General features: G+C 39.2%; 1 protein-coding gene across 2 annotated transcripts in view; it reads left to right on the forward strand.

Annotated features, from left to right (window-relative positions):
* The window catches only part of CHD6 (chromodomain helicase DNA binding protein 6), a 133,435-nt gene that overhangs the window by 47,609 nt on the left and 65,152 nt on the right, over positions 1-20,674 (forward strand). For both annotated transcript variants that reach the window (XM_011974957.1, XM_011974956.1), the window contains exons 13-15: positions 1,386-1,641; positions 2,470-2,680; positions 12,442-12,637. In XM_011974957.1, coding sequence (XP_011830347.1) covers positions 1,386-1,641; positions 2,470-2,680; positions 12,442-12,637 — 663 coding nt within the window. The remainder of the gene's footprint in view (positions 1-1,385; positions 1,642-2,469; positions 2,681-12,441; positions 12,638-20,674) is intronic.

Consider the following 20,674-nt stretch of genomic DNA (forward strand, 5'->3'; position numbering starts at 1 on the left):
TTTTTATATAATTAATTATTTTTAAATTTTTTGGCTTTCTGTATTTTTAATTGACAAAAATATGTATTGATCATGTACAATATGTTTTGAAATATGTATACATAGTGGAATGGCTAAACAGAGCTAATTAGCACATGCTTTTTGTGAGAACATTCAAAATCCACTCTCAGCAATCTTCAAAAATACTGTACATTGTTATCAACTGTAGTCACCATGTTGTTCAGTAGATCTCTTGAACTTACTCCACCTATCTAACTAAAATTTTCTATCTCTTGAACAATACCTCCCTACCCCGCCCCACCCCCCAGTCCCTGGTAACCACCACTCTAATCTCTGCTTCTATGAGATGTCTGTATTTTAAAACACAGTAAATAAAAGTTCTGGAAAGCATCTGTTTCCAAAATAAAGCATGTTCATCATTGTCTAAAATCTGCTTTTGTAAGTAACTCTTCTGAATCACTCTCTGTAAATCACTTTGTATTTCTTCAGGAAGCAGTCCTGCAGCACACAACTTATTTATGCAGAGTGTACCCCTTTTAAAATTTTTGAACAGCCGTTTCTGACTTGAAACTTGATTTCTTTTGCACTTTCATCTTCCCTTATTTTGTTTTTCCGCCAGAGTTAATCTTACCGGTATCATGTTTTAGCTCCAGGTTAACTCAGGTTCTTGGACTTTGAATCCCTTAGTCTGTCATTGTCTCACTGGGAGGGGGAACAAGTTACCTTGCTGGTGCAGTCAGTTGCATAAAGACCTGCTGTCCAGGCCTGTGCTTTTAGGGGAAGAACAGACAAGTTGTAGCAAAGAACACCATCAGACTTAAAAGTGCCCCTGATGTGACAGATTCCATGATAGAACAGATGTCACCTATAACATTAATTCTTTACATACTGCTACACCCAAACATGTATGCTGCTTTTGTTACTTAAAAGGTATAGGAGGAATTCTTTTCCAGATCATCTCTACTTACTCCATTCTCTCAGCGTCTAAGTTTCTTTTGTAATATATCACTCATACCTTCTAACATAATTTAAAATATTCTTCAGGTAATTACTGTGCATGTGGTGTGTGTATTAGAGAAAGAATGACAGAGAGACGTGTTTTCTCCATCCTAGAGAATAAGTACTCTTTTATACCTTTCTCCCTTTTTATCTTCTGAGATTGCCACTAGATTCTCAGTAATTGCTTGTAAATTAAAATCATATCCCTAATTCCCTTTCAGTACTATTATAAGCCCCATTTTCAGGGGTCAATCGTGATCTTTCTATTAGTCTACTACCACAGTACTATGCGTAAATGTTCAAGAAATAAGAGTGAAGGTTGAAATACCCCAGTAATCGTTAAATCAGGATTGAGGTAGGTAAATAGGTCTCATTTCCCTGGACAGGTAAAGAAACTGCAGTCTATCCTAAAACCAATGATGCTTCGACGGCTGAAAGATGATGTGGAAAAGAACCTTGCTCCCAAACAAGAGACGATCATTGAGGTGGAACTAACTAATATCCAGAAAAAGTACTACCGTGCCATCCTCGAGAAGAACTTTTCCTTCCTGACCAAGGGGGCAAATCAGCACAACATGCCCAATCTCATCAACACCATGATGGAGCTGAGGAAGTGCTGTAACCATCCCTACCTGATCAATGGTGAGTCAGGGGCACTGTGAAGTTACTCAGGACTGCCATGGCCTCTGCCAGAAGCTAATGATAATCAAATAACTCATGTATTGAATTTTCATTATCTGCTAGCATGTATGCATTCTCACCTTTTTACAGAGTATAAAACTGAGATTCAGAGAGCTTGATGGCTTTGCCTAAGCAGTATAGCTGCTAAGGACCAAGAGCCAAGGTTTGAACTTAACTTCTGCCAACACGCTGCCGCACAGCATGTACTCTGCTGGGCAGGAAAGGGATATCACTCACCAGTTTGCTGCCCTTAATTTGTTCAAAGTCTGGCACACACTTTCTACTTGGGGACAGGAAAATGTGTTACTTAGCTGAATCAGTGAAAATGCTGCAATGACATTAAAACTCTCTGCAGACAAATTAACAGTTAACCAAACTAGTTAGAGAAAATGTTGGGAGGATTTTTTTTTTTTTTACAATGAAACTTTTTGAGAAATTTTAAAATCACAATGTGGCTTGGATTATCTTTTAGTCTGTGATGTCAAGAGGTGTGAAAGTCCTTCTTGTCTGGGAAGGTTTCTTGGGTGAGTCAGCGTAGGACTTGGTATTTCAGATCCTCACTCTACTTGGTGAGACTTCCCAGGAGAGTGGAGCACCCGCGTTCTCTCCTGCTGCCACTGCAGAGCCCTCTGCTGAAGGGACAGACCAATGTGCACCCAGCATCTCCTCACTGAACTGCTGGTCTAGGACCTAAGAATTCACTTCATTTTTCCCAGGATCTGTAAAGCAGAGTACAACCTTTATCCTTATATTCTGTCCAGGGAATAGTTTTGTTCCATTCCTTTTCAGGAGCAGAGGAGAAAATTCTAGAAGATTTCCGAAAAACCCACAGCCCTGATGCCCCTGACTTTCAGCTGCAGGCCATGATTCAGGCAGCAGGGAAGCTTGTGCTGATTGATAAACTACTCCCTAAGCTGATTGCGGGTGGCCACAAGGTACTCATCTTCTCCCAGATGGTGCGTTGCCTCGACATCCTGGAAGATTACCTCATCCAGAGAAGGTGAGACTTGTGTCAAAGCCCTGCATTCAACACTGGGACAGTTCCTTTTCTTTGATATTTTTTTTTGATCCATTCAAAAATGTTGTTTAAACACAAGAAGACATTCAAAAATGGAGAAAAGGAATCTCCTTTTAAAGACTGACTGAAATTCAGAGTTAAATTTTATGACCAAATGGACCCAAGTTTAACTGTCAAGAGTAAATTTCATGACCTATGATGTAGAGTCCTTGCTTTGCTTAAAAAAAAAATTCCACATATTTATTTATATTCACTTTAGTTGGAGGAAACAATCCAAATAACATTAGAGAAGTCTAGGAAAATCATGTATTTACATTTTTGTTGCTTAATAATGGTGAAAGAAATATATCCTGGAAATCATCACTATATCAAATTTCTAAAAGAGCATAAACTGGCAACTCACAGAGAAGGAATTTGGGGATATTTTATGTCCTTTCTCAGCAAACCCTCTAAGGTTTTATGATGCACTGGCTATGGCATCCCAATTTATTTTCTTGTTCATACTCTTATAATTCCTTGAATCTAAGTTCCATTCCTCGTGCAAATAAAAAGTCTGTGGTGCTGTGTGGGTTATTTGGATTCTGTATGGGAACTACATTTGTTACCTCACATGTATTACCTTAGATTTTCAGTCATTGTGACACATCAGTGATCTGAAGATGATAAATGAGTTTTTAAAAATACATTCTTAATGATAAAAGACTTCCAAGGTTATAGAAACTGGTAGCCTAGGCATTGCTAAGTCTAAAGAAAATCTTGTTTTCATAGCAAATCTCGGGTGTCTTAACAGATGTTCTTATTCTTTAACATTCTGTTTGCCCTTGTACATGTACTTTATAGCAAGAGGATTAAAAGAAATGACAAATTAAACTATGGCTATGCTGACATTGAATATAACATAAATAATTCTTCAAAGTCTGATTAGACAATAAAATAATTCATCAGAGCTGTATAGGAGAGATTTCTGTGTAAAGGATTCTTGAAACTTGTATTACATGAATAAATCAAAACTTGTAAAGCAGTTTTGTAGCTTTGAATTCACTGTAGATTAGGAGCCCATTGCCAGAGCACTCGCTTCTTATATTATCTTACTCTTTAAAATATGTACAACTATTAGTTTGCAGATTTTTTAAAAAGAACCCCCCAAAATGAGTAATGGTGTATATAACAGACTTTTGGTAAGTACAGAAGTCTTTAGCTCTCTTTTATGCTATTTTCTCTTTATTATTTATTGCTCATTTTGTGTTCAAATTACTTAAGATTATAGCTTCTCTTGAAAATGTGGAAACATGTAACACTACCACCTGCACAATTCCCCATTCATCTTGAGGGTTGTCTTTTCAGTCTGTTCTTTCTGCATAAATATGTTTAGCTTTATTGTTTGAATTGCAGTGCTGTTCTACATTGTACTTTGTAAGTCATTTTTTATTTAATATATTATGAAATTTTTTTGTTTTTCTACAACAAAATTTTAATGATCTACATGATATTCTATTTTAAACATTTCCAATTTTTCAGCATTTTAAGGGACTCTGTAAATGAATATCCCTTTTAAGTAGTTATGAATGTTTCCAGTTATTTCTTTAGGATAAATGTCAGTGCACATTTTTTAAAACATTTGATACACTCAGTGTTTACAAAATACCCTCTAGTTAAGAGTGTTTTATTTATATCCATTTCTGAAATATCGTATGAGAATGCTTTTTTTCATATTCTGATCAATATTGTTTTTACTTCTTAATCTTTGCTAATTCAGTATTTCAAAATTATGATCTCTTTAATTTGTAATTGTGATTACTAATGAGAATGAGTATTTTTTCATATTTATTAGTTATTCGTATTTCATTTTTGTGGACTGATGTTTTTCCTGCATTTTTCTCTTGGTCTTTGACTTTTTGTTTATTAATTTATAAGAATTATTTGTTTACTCGAGAACATGTTGCAAAAACTTTCCCCAGTGTTGTTTTTGTTCTTTAATTTTATTTATGAGTATGGGTTTTCATTTGTTTTATTTTTTGATGTCCTAAATTTTATAGTAGTCAAATCTTTGTCTTAAAACAACTTTAAATCCTTTTTTAGGCCTAAACCTAAGCTTAAATTAATGTGCTTTAAAAGACTTCTCTCTCATCTTAATCGTGAGACCCATATAAATATTCTGAAGTATGTTTATATATATATATAAATATACTTTTTCTTTTTCTGAGACAATGTCTCGCTCTGTCACCTAAGATGATGAAGTACAGTAGGTCAATCACTGCGGCCTCAAACTCCTGGGCTCAAGTGGTCCTCCCATCTCAGCCTGCTGAGTAGCTGAATTATAGGCATACACCACCATACCCAGCCCTTCTTTTCATGTTTATGGCTTCTTCACCCAAGTTGCATTCAACAGGGTTCTTCTGGCCTTAATATTATCATTGTCTTTCTCTTTTTAGTTTAGTTTTTATTTTCATTAAAGTTGTACATGCACATGATTTGAAAAGCCATGTCATTCTATTACACTTATGAAAGATTATGTGCTGATTCACCCTCCACCTTCCCCCAGTTTCTCATATCCCAGAAGCATTTACTTTCAACTCTTTATGCTATTTCTTTTGGTATTTATAGCTGTATCTAAATAATGCTATTAGTTGTAATATCTTGGTTTTTTCAGTTGTAGGTATTATCTGTTCTCACTGTGGAAGATGAATGTTTAGGCTTCTTTCACTGCTCCTCATACCATCATGTATACAACTCCCTGTCCTCTCATCTTCCCAGTATGCCACATAATACTTGGAGTTAGGTTAATATTTGTTGTTTATTATGACTTATGAAAATGTGAAATTACAGCTGAGCTATGTCATGTGCTGTTTAATTTTCTTTCTTGTACAGTTTTTATTTTCTTTGAAACTAAAAATTATCTTTTTGATTGCTTATTTTTCTATACACCTATTATAATTCAGCAGCCAACTTTACCCTGGTTGTCTAAATCCCCTCTGGTTATGTTCCAACACGTCAGTTTCCTCTTCTCTAGGCCATATCTTCTGGGGCCTCCTGACCTGCTCCTGCCTGGCCTGTTGCTGTTCCCCACAGAGTACACAGTTGTCAGCTGTGATCTGCCTTCTTTCTCATGCTGACAGCTTTCTTTTTTTTCCTCTTAAATCAGATCTTCTTGTTGGTGGATTCCATGTTGGAGCACGTCTTCCAGGAGCTCCTGAGAAAGGGTGAATGATAAGTAAATTTTGAGACATTGTCTGAAACTGTTTTACTCTGCTCTCATTCTTAAGGAATCTTTTCGCAGGATTTGAGATTCTAGGTTGTAAATCATTTCCCTGCAGAATTTTGAAGGTGTTAATCCACTGTCTTCTAGCCTCCAGGGTTACCATTGAGAAGTTCAAAACCCTTAGAATTATTAGTCTGTCTATGTGTTATGTTTGTTCTTTTTAGAAGTTTTTATGTATTCTCTTTGTCCCCAGTCCTGTGAAATTTTAAAATGAATTGCTTCATTGGTGCTGGATACTAAAAAGATCTTTCCCATCTGAAATCTAAGTTCACATGCTGGGGAATGTTCTTGACTTTATCTTTCACTATAATTATATTTTTTAATTTCACAGAACATTTTTTGTAATTTTTCTATTTTTAATAGCACCATTATTTCACAAGGACAGTGTCTTCTCCGGTCTTTCTAAGGCTAATCATGATAGAATTTTTTTATCTTCATCTGTTTTCTCCAAGTCATATTTTTTCCCATTTGTTTATATCTGTCTTTCATGTTTTTTTCCTTTTCTTCCCCCTCCAGCTCTTTACAGTGTTAGTCCACTGTGCCCTGGCCCCTGTGATTTCTTATGAGAAGTTCTGCAGTCGTTCACGTTGCTGCTCCCTGTGTACAATACATTGACTTATTCTGGCTACTTCTAAGATTTTCTTTTAATTTTTGGTTTTCAGCAGTTTAACTGTGATCATTGGGATTCATCCTGCTTACTGAGCTTCTTGAATTTGTAAATGTATGTCTTTCATCAAATTTGAGAAGCTTTTGATCACTATTTCTTCAATTTCTTTTTGTTTTTGCCCCATTCTCTTGGTTATTTGTGAAACTAATTACCTGTTTATTTGACCTTGAGATATTCCCCACAAGTCCATGGGCTCTGTTTTTTTAAAAATCCTTTTTCTCTCTCTTTTATCTATCTTCAAGTTCACTGACTCTTTTCTTTATCATCTCCATCATGCTTATTAAGCACACTCTATGCTTTATTTATTTATTAGTTCTAAAATTACCATTTAGTTCTATGTTTATTAACGCTTTGTTTCTCTGCTGAGTTTTCTTATCTTTTTATTCATGACTTAACATTCCTTGACTTCATTAAGCATAAGCATAATAGCAGCTTTAAAGTTCTTGTCTGAATTATAACATTGTAGGTTTGACGTTGACATCTGTTGTCTGTTCCCTTGAGAATGAGAATAACTGAGTTTTTCCCTAGACCTAGTGAATAGTATGTTCTAGAGCTTGAGGATTCTGTTACAGTGCTCTGAAGATGTTGATGGGTTTTATGTGGAAGCAGCTAACTAGGTATCCTCAAAGTGCAAACTCTGTCAATGTCTCCGGTAGACAGTAGTTCCCATTTCAGACTACCACAGTCAGCCCCGAGCAAGTGTGAGTCAGAAGTCAGCCACAAACTTGGGCAGAGTTTATACCCAGAGTTTGGAGCTCCCATCTCTATTTCTCTGCTTTCTGGGGATCCCCTCTCACTCTCTGGCAGTCTTAGTTGCCCCAGGCATCTTCCCCTCATGTGTGTCAGAAAGACAACAACTTTTATCAGTTACAGCTGATCAACATCTTGCCACCATAATTGTGGCCTCTCCTCTAGCTGAAACCACAAATTTCTATTCTTCTCCAAGATCTGTCTGCTTTTGTTAACTCGCCAGTGCCCTCAGGTTTTTCTGTTCATTCATTTTGGTTTTTATAGTTTGTCCAGAATTTGTCATTTACTAGAGGGTTGGTTTGTTAGGACATTGCCCCTCCTTACCAGAAGCAGGGGCTGTGTGTTTCGTATCAGCCTCATGTCTGATATCTTAGGCCATCAAGATGGGGGGCACTGTGGAGCCAACCAGAAGCTCTGAGTATGTGAGCAAGGCTTGTTGACTGTGCACTTCACTTTCCATATGTGAGCACTGTGCATCTGGCTGGACCATTTTCATTGGGGACCCTCCTGTATCAGCACTTTGAGGTCCTGTGCCTCTTACTTTCCCCTGCCTATAGGTGGAAACTTGACTGTATTTAGAGCTAATTGTGGGGGAGGGGTGAGAAAGAGTAAGGACTCTCACTATTTCTGTCTCTCTTCCCCTTTTCAGCGTGGCACGTTCACTTTTAACTGTGGTTAGTATCTTCTAGAGTAGAGAGGATCAAGATCTTTTATTTTACCCTCTTCAAGGCGGGGGTAGGTGATCTAGAGGCTAAGTAAATACTTCAGCAAATATTCCACCATTTTCCCTGTTTTTAGACTCTTTGTGTTGCTGCTTTCAGGGGAACCTAGTGCCACCAATGTTTGATCCCGTCAGATGTTCTGCACTATTAAATTAGGTTGTGTCTTGCCTGGGATTCTGCCTTCTTCAAATCAAATACGACTTTCCAGATTCCAGAATTTTATCACTTCTGTTCTTTTGGTGTATTTATTTGGGGAAGGGATTATACCTTTTTTAAAAAATCCTTTACTGTCATTTTACTAGAGGTTTGGAGAGATCAAAGAATTAAATGTGTATGTTAATTCATAATCTTTAACTGGATTATTTGATATTTTCTTTTTTCATTTAAGGCTTTAGCCCTTCTGTAATTTTGGTAAATGGCATATACTCTAAGTCTGATTTTCATTTATTTCCAAATATATTGAATCTTCTAATTTTCTCTTTATTAAAATAGTCTATTTCCCTCACTCATAAAATTCTATGAAATATAGGGAGATATTATATATACTGGATATATGTCTAGCCTTTCTATTCTTTTGATCAGTAGTTTTATTCCTTTGCACACTTAGTATTCCAGATTAACTTCAGAATTATTTATTTATTTATTTATATTTAGAGATAGGGTCTTGTTGTGTCTCACAAGCTGGAGTGCAGTGGCATGATCATAGCTCACTGCAACCTTGAACTCATGGGTTCAAGTAATTCTCCGACCTGCTCCTCCTGAGTAGCTAGGACGATAGACACATTGGCCACCATGCCTGTCTAATTTTTCTTTCTTTTTTGTAGAGGCGAAGTTCCACTATGTTGGCCAGGCTGCTCTTGAACTCCTGGCCTCAAGTGATCCTCCCGCCTTGACCTCCCAAACTGCTGGGGTTACAGGAGTGAGCCACCATACCTGACTTATTTATCTGTCTCTGTCTGCTCCAGCCCCTAACTCCAGAAAAATGTGTATGTATAGATGTATGTATACATACATACACATTTACATGTTTATATATACATATATTCGTGTGTTGGGATTTTTTTAGCTTTTTTTTTTTTTTAGACATCTTTGCAAAATCAAAGAACATGCTTTTCACTACACTTAACTTGGGTCCTTCATATACACTGTTGTCTCAGTAAATATTTATAAAGTGTCTGCATTGTGCTAGAACTTACAGTCATAATGGTGAACAAAGCATAGCCCCTTAGTGTTATGTTACCATTCCTTCATATTTCTTACTGAATTAAATCCTAAGTATTTTATATGCTTGTAACTGTTGTGAGTGGTTTTTTGTGTTGGGTTTTTTTTTTTTTTTTTCCTTTTTTAAAATTAATTCTTCATGTTTTCCAGTTGATTATTGCTGGGAGACCAGAAAGTTGTTCATTTCCCTTCAGGCCTTTCTAAAGTCAACATTTCTTGTGCCAAAAACATGTCACTCCACTCCCTACCAGTCTGCTCCCGGCCAGTCACATAGAGGTTTTTTCCAGAGTGCCACCTGCTGCTTGTTGATATTTGATAGTATTTGATAGTGACTCAGAATTACAGTTTGAACCATATCAGCTCCTAGGGATCTTCTTAAAAATACAGTTGTCGCAGAGACTTAATTGCTGTGCTGAAGTTCAGTGTGGAAAATTTTATGATGTCTGATTTCTTCATTCAGACTTATTTGCCCTCAAGGTTTTCTTTGTTCTTGAGCTTCTTTGCCTCTCCAGCTGTCAGTTTGGTTTTGTTCCCGTATGATTTCATGCCAGACTCTGATATAGGAATGAGGGCATGGCCAGAGGATCTGGCTCAGAAGTGAGGGAGGAGCTCAAGTAATTCAATTTTTTTTTTAAGTTTTGCGTTCTTTGAGAGCACTCCCTGAAAACTAAACAAGTGATAGAGAATTATTCTGTTCATCTTGTTCTAAAAGTTCTGAAAGTGTTGTTACATTATAATACAGAAAAACACTTATCTAATTTTATGGGAACGTTTTCCCTAGGTAATGGCTGAGCTGTATCATCACTGTCTATTGATTTCCCCTCCCCCTTAAGGCTGTGCTAATTCCCAGCCTCACTCTGATCCATGTGGTATCTAACTCTTATCTGATGACTAGGGGTGTCTTTTCAAAGAGCATGGAGTCTGTTCCTGCAGCATTAATCATTCATATGTGTGATGGTGGTGGAGGGTGGAGGAGGGTAAATGGCTGTTCTTTAATTGAATCTCAACCCGGTTTTTGACACCAAGTATTGTGCTTCCTCTATTGCATCACATACATGGCTAAACTTCTGTAACTGTTACAGATCCTCTGAGCATTGATTTATCAAAAACGTTTTGATACCAGTTATAGTTTGTGTTTCCACCTCCTGTTAGAGTTACAAGCTTCCAAAGTTTACTAGTGTCCCTTATGTATTCTCCATTTCTCCTCTTTATTGTTTAGGAAAACCTTTCTGTCCTAATGCATTGAAATGTAAGGTACAGTGTGAAAGCTATAAGTCAAATGGATGTGAGTTTAGCTCAACCAGCTGGAGGACTGAGCAAGATATTTTACTTGTATAAATTTTTGTTTTGTTCTGTTTTTAGGTTTTTGTCAGTGTAAAATGAGGATGATAATAGAAACTACCTCATAGGATTATTGTGAGAATTAAATGTAATGATGTATACCAAGCATGTGCCACAGGGTTTGGCACAGAACTGACACTTAAGAACTCTTAAGAACTTGCTGCTAATATTAGTATTGTGGTCGTTATGAATAATGGTGATAATTTAATCTATAGAATTCAGACATCTAATCCTTAGCCTTTGTCTATGACACAAAATCCTTTTAGTCTGCCTTCATGAAATCCTATCACCACCACCCATTTCATTTCCTGCTGAAGTTCTCATTTATTATTCTTGAGTGTATTATAATTTTAAATAAAGACGAAACAAAAATTGTACCCTTAATTTTAGGTATGGTTGTATTGTGGCTTTGTAAAAGGGAGACAGCATTTTCAGACTTGTTTCTTTACTTTATACATGTCCCTTATAAGTCTGAGTTGGTCAGGTTTCTTCATGTGCATTTCCTTGGGTGGTTTCTTTACATGGTTTTTTCTTTTCTTCAAGGAAGTCAAGATCATATTGCCAGATTTAGTTTTCCAAAGCCATCCTCACACAGAATTATCTACCCCTAGGGTATCTATCCTTATTTTCTTACTGCTTATTTATGTAAGTTTTAGAGATCTGATTTCCCAAATTCTTGTCTGCTGATAGGATTTTGCCAGGATTCATGATCTTGGCTGTTGTCGGTTTGGGATGATTTGGTTCTTTTCTCACAAGTTTCCTATTACTTCTACTTCACTAACCAGTTCAGGTTTATAGGTCAAAATTGGGCCCAAAGTAACATTCCCCTTGTTAATTCATATGTTGTCAGGGGTAAATAAGAAAAGAATAAGATGCCCAGCAGCTGTCCAGATTGCTGCTATATTCTATGTTAATCCCATGATCTCCAACATAAAGGTCCCTTCTGTTTTCCCTCTAGATGGACATGAGTAATATGTTCCCTTAGCAGTTTCATTTCTTATTCTCTTTCCTTTTACCCTTACCTCTACCATGCACTCCACCCCTGTTTCTTGATTTTCCACACAGGTGTATACCTTCTCAATGATATTCAGCTTTACTTTCTTACTTTATTTTCCTCTTACTATTCATCAGTTCCTTCACCCCTACCCCACACACACACCTCAAAAACCTTTCCTTTCCTGTGATTTATACTTGGCAATATACTGCCCGGAAGACCTTGGTTTCAGCTATAAACTTGGAGGTTTTGCTGTGTTCCTCCAAAGCTTTGAGGAACTTGGTAGGCTAGAAATGGCATAAAAGGACTGCCTCACAGTGTAATCTTACCATTTCTGGTTTACCCTAAAGTAGCTGGAAACTGATGAGAACTCAGTCCTTTTTATGAGCACTACTCAAAGTAGATGGGAAAGGCTTTTGTTTGTTTTTCCTGGTCTTATGATTAGATTTAGTACAAGTATAAACTGGGAAATACTTGAGAGAGTAAGTTGCTTGGGCTATGGGGATCAGTATTTTATGATTTAATTCTTCTAGTCCTTAGTTTACAGCTGGGTTTTTTTGCTTTGTTTTGGTTTTTTGTTTTGTTTTGAGAGGGGGACATTTTGCAATACAGTTTTAAGTGCCCTGCTGCATATGTAGGGGGCGGGATTCCTTCTAGACTGCTGTCATTTAGTCCAAATTTAGAAGTGAGGGATTTAAGGCCATCAGTCAACAGCTTCCTGCATTTTGTGCTGTTCTCCATTGAAGTCATGATTAACGCCTGGGCTTTCGTTCATTTGGGTCCCCTCAGATACACCTATGAGCGAATTGATGGGCGAGTACGGGGAAACCTGCGCCAGGCAGCCATCGACCGGTTCTGTAAGCCAGATTCAGACCGCTTTGTCTTTCTTCTGTGCACCAGAGCGGGAGGCCTGGGGATCAATCTCACAGCTGCTGATACCTGCATCATATTTGATTCTGACTGGAACCCACAAAATGACTTGCAGGTAACCACTAGGATGATTGCTCTTTACCTTAGCTGCCCTGGATCCCAGAACATCATGATAGGGCCTGGCTTGGCTACAGAGCATCCATGATGCTTAATGCTGTGGTGTCAGCTGGATGACAGGCTTAGGGCCTTGGTCAGGGGGTGAAACTGAATGAAAAGTAAATGTCAACCCTTCCGACTAATTAGAGAGTGTGGTTCTTTCCATTAAATCAAATGATGTTTGACAGTGGTAGCCTCCAGATACAGACTAGAACTACTAATTATTATTATTATCAGAAATAAAGATATTAAGCTTGACTAATTCTCTAATTCTTGATATGTAGATGATTCGGGCATTTTCACTCAGTTTGTTGGTTAAGACGGTCATGTTTCATGTACAGTAAACGAGTTAACCCAGAGGGGTGGGGAAGTTCCATGGCGTGGCAGGGGCAACAGGGACAGCCTCACTAGTTCCTTTGCTCTCCACACAGTGCAACACGTTAGAGTGTATTTGTGTCCAGTTAAGTGGCTTTATGGATTCTATTTTCTGGTTTTAGCCAAACTAAATAACCTGTGGCTTTAAAAGATTACTGCAAAGATTGGAGTTGATACATTTTTTAAAAGCTAACATAAACAAGCAAGAAAATGGAAGGGTCCTGTTTGGAGTTCTTCATCAACCCTGTATCAAAGTAAAAACAATGGCATTTTAACTATATGGGATGTGAAGTCAGCCAAAAAGGATTCTAACTTGTCAGTAAGACTATTTGGAATATAGATTTACAGTCAATATCATTGATGATGAACTTCATCTAAAGTGTATACTTTATATATCTTGAGATATTTACTAATACTAGGATGATTATGGGTATGTGGTGAAGACGGTGGGTGGGTGGCTCAAAACCTTTTTCATAATACAGGTGATTGATCAAAAGAAGTTTGGAGCCTGCTGTTTGACAGGATTCAAGAGGTACTCTAGGGGATACTGCCAGAGAAGAGATGCAGGGAAGAGGGCACTAAGCCAATGGGTATCTGGGCTTCTTCTCTACCCACCCACTCCTACAGAGTTGCTACTTTGTCTTTTTCTTTCTCTCTCTCTTTTTTTTTTTTTTTTTTTGATACAGAGTCTCGCTCTATTCCCCCAGAGTAGAATGCAGTGCCACGATCTCAGCTCACTGCAGCCTCTGCCTCCCAGGTTCAAGCGATTCTCTTGCCTCAGCCTCCTGAGTAGCTGGGATTACAATGGCCTGCTACCATGCCTGGCTAATTTTTGTATTTTTAGTAGAGATGGAGTTTTGCCATGTTGGGCATGTCGGTCTTGAACTCCTGACCTCAGGTGATCCGCCCGCCTTGGCCTCCCTAAGTGGTGGAATTAGAGGTGTCGGCCACTGCGCCCGGCCCTTTGTCTTTTTCATTTAATGAGTTTCCACATAAACTTGTGTTTGAAGAAAGCAGGCTATTAGTTGAAAACTAGTGCTTTAAATTATTAAGTTAGTGATGGTTAAAACTCTGAAAATAATGGTCGGGCATGGTGGCTCATGCCTATAATCCCAGCACTTTGAGAGGCCGAGGCAGGAGGATCACAAGGTCAGGAGATTGAGACCATCCTGACTAACACGGTGAAACCCCATCTCTACTAAAAATACAAAAAAAAATTAGCTGGGCGTGGTGGCGGACACCTGTAATCCCAGCTATTTAGGAGGCTGAGGCAGGAGAATGGCGTGAACCTGGGATGCGGAGCTTGCAGTGAGCTGAGATTGCGCCACTGCACTCCAGCCTGGCCGACAGAGAAAAACTCTGTCTCAAAAAAAAAACAAAAACAAAACTCCCTAAATATTTCATGTTATACATCATAAACTATATTCAACATGCAACCTCAAAGAAAACCAGTGATTATAACTAGCTTACCATCATTCTACTGGTGAAAAGGTGGCTGAAAATGAGTTGCTAAATATAATGAATAACCCATTTTTAAAGGAGTAACACATTGAACACTAAAATAATAATAAGCAAAAACTAATATTTGATCAGCTCATTATCAAGAACTTACTTACAACAATGATACAGATTAAGGGGTGGAAAATGATTGCCTTTTGGCCTGCTGCCTGTTTTTAAAAATACTTTTAATGGAATATAATCTAACCCATTTGTAAGTATATAATCTATGGCTGCTTTCATGTTATGGTGGCAGAGTTGAGTAGTTGCAACAGAGACCTCATAGCCAACAAAACCTAAAATATTTACTATCAGGCCCTTTTCAGATTTTTGCCAACCCCAAAACATGATTTCTTAAGTCCTTGACAGTTATAAAGTTCTCGGCTTCTTTGTGATGCTCACCTGACTGTGAGGCATGGCAGCTGGGAGAATAATGGCACAGGAAACCAAAGTTGAATGGCCAGTTTGAGAACACCTGGCTGGACATTCCTAAAGGGATATCCAGGAGGATCAGTGGAAGCATGGGGCTGGCAACGGCTCATGGCCAGAGGCAAAGATTTTGGAATGACCATGCTTCACCGAGGTGAAGTCTAAATATTACCAATTGAATAGGTGCAGTGCCAATGGGAAAAGCAAGAACCTAGTGGAGTGAATATTCAAACCTAGTGGAGAAGGCGAAGTCATCTGAAGTGACTGATTTATATGTGTAGCATCCAGAGAGGTTGGGTGGGGCTGTCCAGAATGAGGGTCTTGGATGAAGGGAGAAGCTTTGGAGTAGCTGTTCTCAATGTCCACTGCTGGGGAGCTGGCAAGAGATGAATTAAGGAATAGCAGTGAAGTCCAAACTGAAATTGGATAGTGTGAACTTTATTAGTGTGTTGAGTCAGTTTCTGAGCTTCCTCTAATACTCAGCCTGAATGAAGAAATGAAGAAGACCAGCACTGCGGAAGATCCAAGGTGGAAGATGCAGGGTGGGAATTCGTATGGAGAATGCAGCAAAAGGTTACCGCGTGAGAGAGAACATTTGTACAACTCAGAAGGAGTCATCCTTTTTTTTTTTTTTAATGTCTAGGTAGAGATGAAAGAATTGAGAAATGTAGAGCAGTTTTAGGACAGGGGACTAGAAGAATGACTGTTAGTGAGTGGGACTGGTGGGCTATAAAAAAGATGTGATAGAGGAAGTTCCAAATTCTGTGTCTCCCACAGAGATGGAGCAAGGTTCTTGCTTGCTTGGTGTGATGAGGAAGAGAGCAAAAGGGTTTTTCCAAAAGCAAGAGGGCTGGAGACTGTCCACGGAGCGATGCACACTCCCCACACAAACACACACATTCCCATGCCCCTTGGCATTTGCCCTTGCACCCACGTGCTATAAATATAGAATATTTAATCCAGAGAGAGTGTGGAGACTGGGACGCTGGGATCATCGTGTTCCTCTTCCCAAATCCTTCTCTCCTCCTCTTGCTTTCCAGAAAATGAAGGCACAGGTTCATTAGGATCCAGGATAGAAACTGCATACTACTTAGGAATAACAAAAGAGATTAAAGTTAGCACTGAGAGATCTTAACAATATTATTGTTTTATCTGGACTATTAAAGGAAAACCAATTTTTACGTCCCCTTAATGGGGAGATCTTATCTAGAGTCAGGTAAGTGCCACACCCTCTCCCAAACCTTGAATATGTCTGTATTAGCATCAATGTGTGTACAGAATTGAAGGGTATCAGTTCGCCTTTTCTCACCATCATTTAGAAGACATAGGCTCTAATTTAGTCCTGGCACAGCAGCAGCAGCAGCAGCAGCAGCAGCAGCAGGTGTTGTCTAGGTTTCCGATAACACCTAAGGTTAAGAAGTGACACAAGACGATAACAGTAGCCTGAGAAGGAAAGACAAATGAAAAACTGGGTTTTTATCTTCTTTCTTCTTAGAAGTAGGCCACTGTTGCTGCTACCCCTGACGGCAAAGGCAGACCTCTTGGGAATAACATGGTATCATGCCCCCCTCAGAGACAATAAGCACCTTCCTCTTCCATTGTTCCATGATACTTCTGCTTCTTTCTTATTCTCTGGGGGACCTTTTGCACCTGGAGGCAAGAGTTCCTTAGGGTTGAAGAGGGTTCAAGATAACAGTGGTGGGCTGCACAGTTCTGTGTCCTTCCTGCTGCTAAGGTCCCTGAAGGCGGAATTCAGAAAGTGTGGGAGCAGATGTCCCGGCCAACAGCACAGCCACAGGATAATGCAGCTGCTGCATGTCTGCAGGATTTTGGAAGTGAGTTGGGAGTCCAGAGTGAGGAGCCAGGCCCTTTCCACAATCGCCAGAAGGAGGTCTCAGGAAACCCACACTGCTCCGAGGGGGAGAGGTCACTGGACCCCTGTGCCTCTTACTCGGCTGCCACCATGTTGCTTGCACCCCCTATTTCTTATCTTTTTAATTTAATTTAATTTTTTCAGAAGACAAAATCTCACTATGATGTCCAGGCTAGACTGCAGTGGCTCGATGTCAGTTCACTGCAACCTGCACCTACCTCAGCCTCCCGAACAGCTGGGGTTACAGGTACAAGCCCCATGCCTGGCTAATTTTTGTAATTTTTGAAGAGAAGAGGTTTCGCATGTTACCTAGGCTGGTCTTGAACTCCTGAGCTCAAGTGACCCACCCACCTCAGCCTCCCAAGTGCTGATATTACAGGCCTGAGCCACTACGCCCCACCTACATCCCCTATTTCTTGACAGTGTGTGTGTCTGGAGTTTGGAGGATTGCACCTGTTGAGTTTTCTTTGCTATGAGAAAGTAATAATTTGTAAATGTATACACAAATAGTATACTATGTAGTCATTTATTCAGTGACTATCTCTTGATCACTGGAACATGCCAGGTGTTACTTAAAGTATTGGAGAGACACCGGTGAGCCAGACTGACACTTTTATTTCAGTAGGATAGGCAGACAATAAATGACGAAAAATAAGATAATTACAGATAAGCAATATTTACTGCAAAGAAAATAAAATAAGGGGATAAGAATGATGGGAGTTGAGGCTGGGCGCAGTGGCTCACGCCTCTAATCCCAGCTCTTTGGGAGGCTGAGGCGGACAGATCACCTGAGGTCAGGAGTTGAAGAGCAGCCTGGACAATATGGTGAAACCTCGTCTCTACTAAAAATATAAAAATTAGCCCAGCATGGGAGTGGGCACCTGTAACCCCAGCTACTTGGGAGGCTGAGGCAGGAGAATTGCCTGAACCTGGGAGGTGGAGGTTGCAGTGAACCAAGATCATGCCATTGCACTCCAGCCTGGGCGACAAGAGCAAAACTCCATCTCAAAAAAAAAAAAAAGAAGAAGAAGAATGATGGGAGTTCTTTGTTCTGATTTAGATAAGAGTGGTCTAGGAAGACTTCTTTAAGAAGATGACATTTGAGCAGAAATAATGAAAAGGATCTTAAATTACGAGATAAGAAGGAAGAATGTTCCAGACAGAACAAAGAGTATGACCATGTAGAGTGGGATGTAAATAGGTGGCACCCCTGAAGCTCAGGATGGGACAGGCACTTATTACACAGCACCAGTCCTAAACAGAATGAATCAGGTTCCTTTTGAGTATGCTGCTGCCTCTCCTTGTCAATGTCCTCTTTTTTTTTTTTTAACTCCTTTCTGCTGCCCAAAGGCACCCCTTTCCCATTCTGTGAATTCATCTGTGCTTCCTGTTCTCAGCTAGTTCTTGACTTATTTACCTGACAGATTTAACCTCAGAGAGGGTCTTGCTATGTTGACAGCCCAGATTGGTCTCAAACCCCTGGCCTCAAGCAGTCCTGCCTCAGACTCCCAAGGTGCTGGGAAGATGGGCAAGAACCACAACACCCAGCCTGTTTTTTTTGTTTGTTTGTTTGTTTTTTTCATTGTCAGAACATCGTTACTCAGTTCTCTTTGGCCTTTGCCCACCACAAATGTATTAAAAAATAAAGAACAAATTGTGAGCCCACAAATCATTAGAGCTCTATAATTTTCTCCAGGTATTGTAGCACCACCGCCCCCTAATTGTGTTTTACTCCAAAGGTTTTTATATTTATACCTTTGCTGATGCATTTCCTTTGAACTTCATCTGAGTTCCTGGCCCTGGTTCTGAATGTTTCTTTCTCTACCTCATGTTTGTTTGGTCAAGTTCTCTTAGGAAAATAAAGAATGGTTTGAGATTTGACTGTAAAATGATGAGTCTCTTAAATGTTATGGGACTCACCCTGTTGTCCTTCAGGTAAGTCATCTTGGGGGAGAACATGTTTATTTCTATGTAATTTAGCTGCTTGTGGCCTCGGCTCTTCCAAACAGGGGTTTATTTTTCTCAGTTAACAAGTCCAGAGGTAGGCAGTTGAGGACTAGTGAGGTGACCTCATAGTGTCGTTGGAGTCCCGGGTTCTTCCTGTCTTTCTGCTCTACTGGCCTCAGTATGTGTGGTTTACAGCCTCTTGGTTCCATCCCAGAAAGGAAAAATAAGGAAAGAAGGCATGTTGGATTTTACTGGCAAGCAGAACTTTGGCACATATCTTCAGGAGGCTCTGTTACACCTCATTGTCTAGGACTGTTACCTGGACATCCCTGGGAGGTTGGGAGTGTTTTGGTTGAACATGTTGCTGCCCTGTACAAGAATCAGGGTTCTGGTAGTGAGCAAGAAAGAGATGGATGCTACGAAGGCCATTAGCAGTGTCTGCAGGGCTCCTCCGTGATACTTTTGCTCAGAACTTTTCAACTCCCTCTTGTAATTTACCCTCAACACCATATGAGCCAGAAAAAGAAATCAGGTCTCATAAACCATATTGTTTAGCTTGATCACTTCCTTAATTTGCAGAATCATTCATCAAACCTTCTCCCAGTAGCAGAGATTTGCTGCCGCTAAAGATACAGAAAGAAGGTCCAGCAACGAATTATAATAGCCAAAGACTACACAACTCTATTCAGCAATAGATGACTAATTGAACAAACTATAGTATATTCAGCTTTGAAAAAAGAATGAACAATATCACTGTATCCTGCTATGGAATTGTACCCTGGGTATATTGTTAAGTGGGGAAAAAAATAAGGTAGAAGAAGTTTGTACTGTATGCTAGCGTTTATCTTAAAAGGCTGTGTGTCTTTGTATCTGTCCCTTCCCTACCGAAGATAAAACTAAAACAAACTTCGTGTGTGTTTTTGTTTTTGTTTTTTTGAGACGGAGTCCTGCCCTGTCACCCAGGCTAGAGTGCAGTGACGTGACCTCGGCTCACTGCAACCTCCACCTCCTGGGTTCAAGCAGTTCTCCTGCCTCAGCCTTCCGAGTAGCTGGGATTACAGGCACGTGCCACCACGCCTCGCTAATTTTGTAATTTTAGTAGAGACGGGGTTTCACCATGTTGGCCAGACTGGTCTCAAACTCCTGACCTTGTGATCCGCCCACCTTGGCCTCCCAAAGTGCTGGGATTACAGGCATGAGCCACCGCACCCGGCCTACAAACTTCATTTTTAAATGGTTACCCTTAGAGAACAGGATGGAAGTGACAGGGAAATAAACTAGTTTTTCCAAATATGCCGTTTTGTGTATTTGACTTTGGAACTCTTTTAAGTATTTTACCTCATTATTAAAACAAAATTAATTTTTTAACCTTTTTAAAAAGTTGCAAAAATTATGTAGAATTCCAATGTACACTTTACCCAGCATCCCTTAATGTTGACATTTTATATAACCATAGTATAATGATTGAAACCAAGAAAGCAACATTGATATGATGCTCTTTAACTAATCTACAGACCTTATTCATATTCATTCCTTCAGTTTCCTAGAAATATTTTTTTTTGGCTCAGTATCCACATTCCATTTAGAAGTTAGGACTCCCTAACCTTCTCCAGTCTGTAACAATTCCTTTGTCTTTCTTTATCTTTCATGACCTTGACACTTTTGAAGGGTACTGACCAGCTGTTTTGTGGACAGTTCTCAGTTTGTATTTGCCTTATGTTTTCTTATGGTGAGATTTGAGGTTACGCATTTTAGGCAAGAGTATCATAGAAATCATATTACATCCTCCTCAGTGCATTTTATCAGGGAATACATGATATGACCTACATCTTATTACTTGTGATGTAACTTTGATTACTTGGTTAACGTGCCATC

Source organism: Mandrillus leucophaeus, unplaced genomic scaffold (assembly GCF_000951045.1).
Source record: "Mandrillus leucophaeus isolate KB7577 unplaced genomic scaffold, Mleu.le_1.0 Scaffold150, whole genome shotgun sequence".
In the NCBI taxonomy this organism is placed as follows: domain Eukaryota; kingdom Metazoa; phylum Chordata; class Mammalia; order Primates; family Cercopithecidae; genus Mandrillus; species Mandrillus leucophaeus.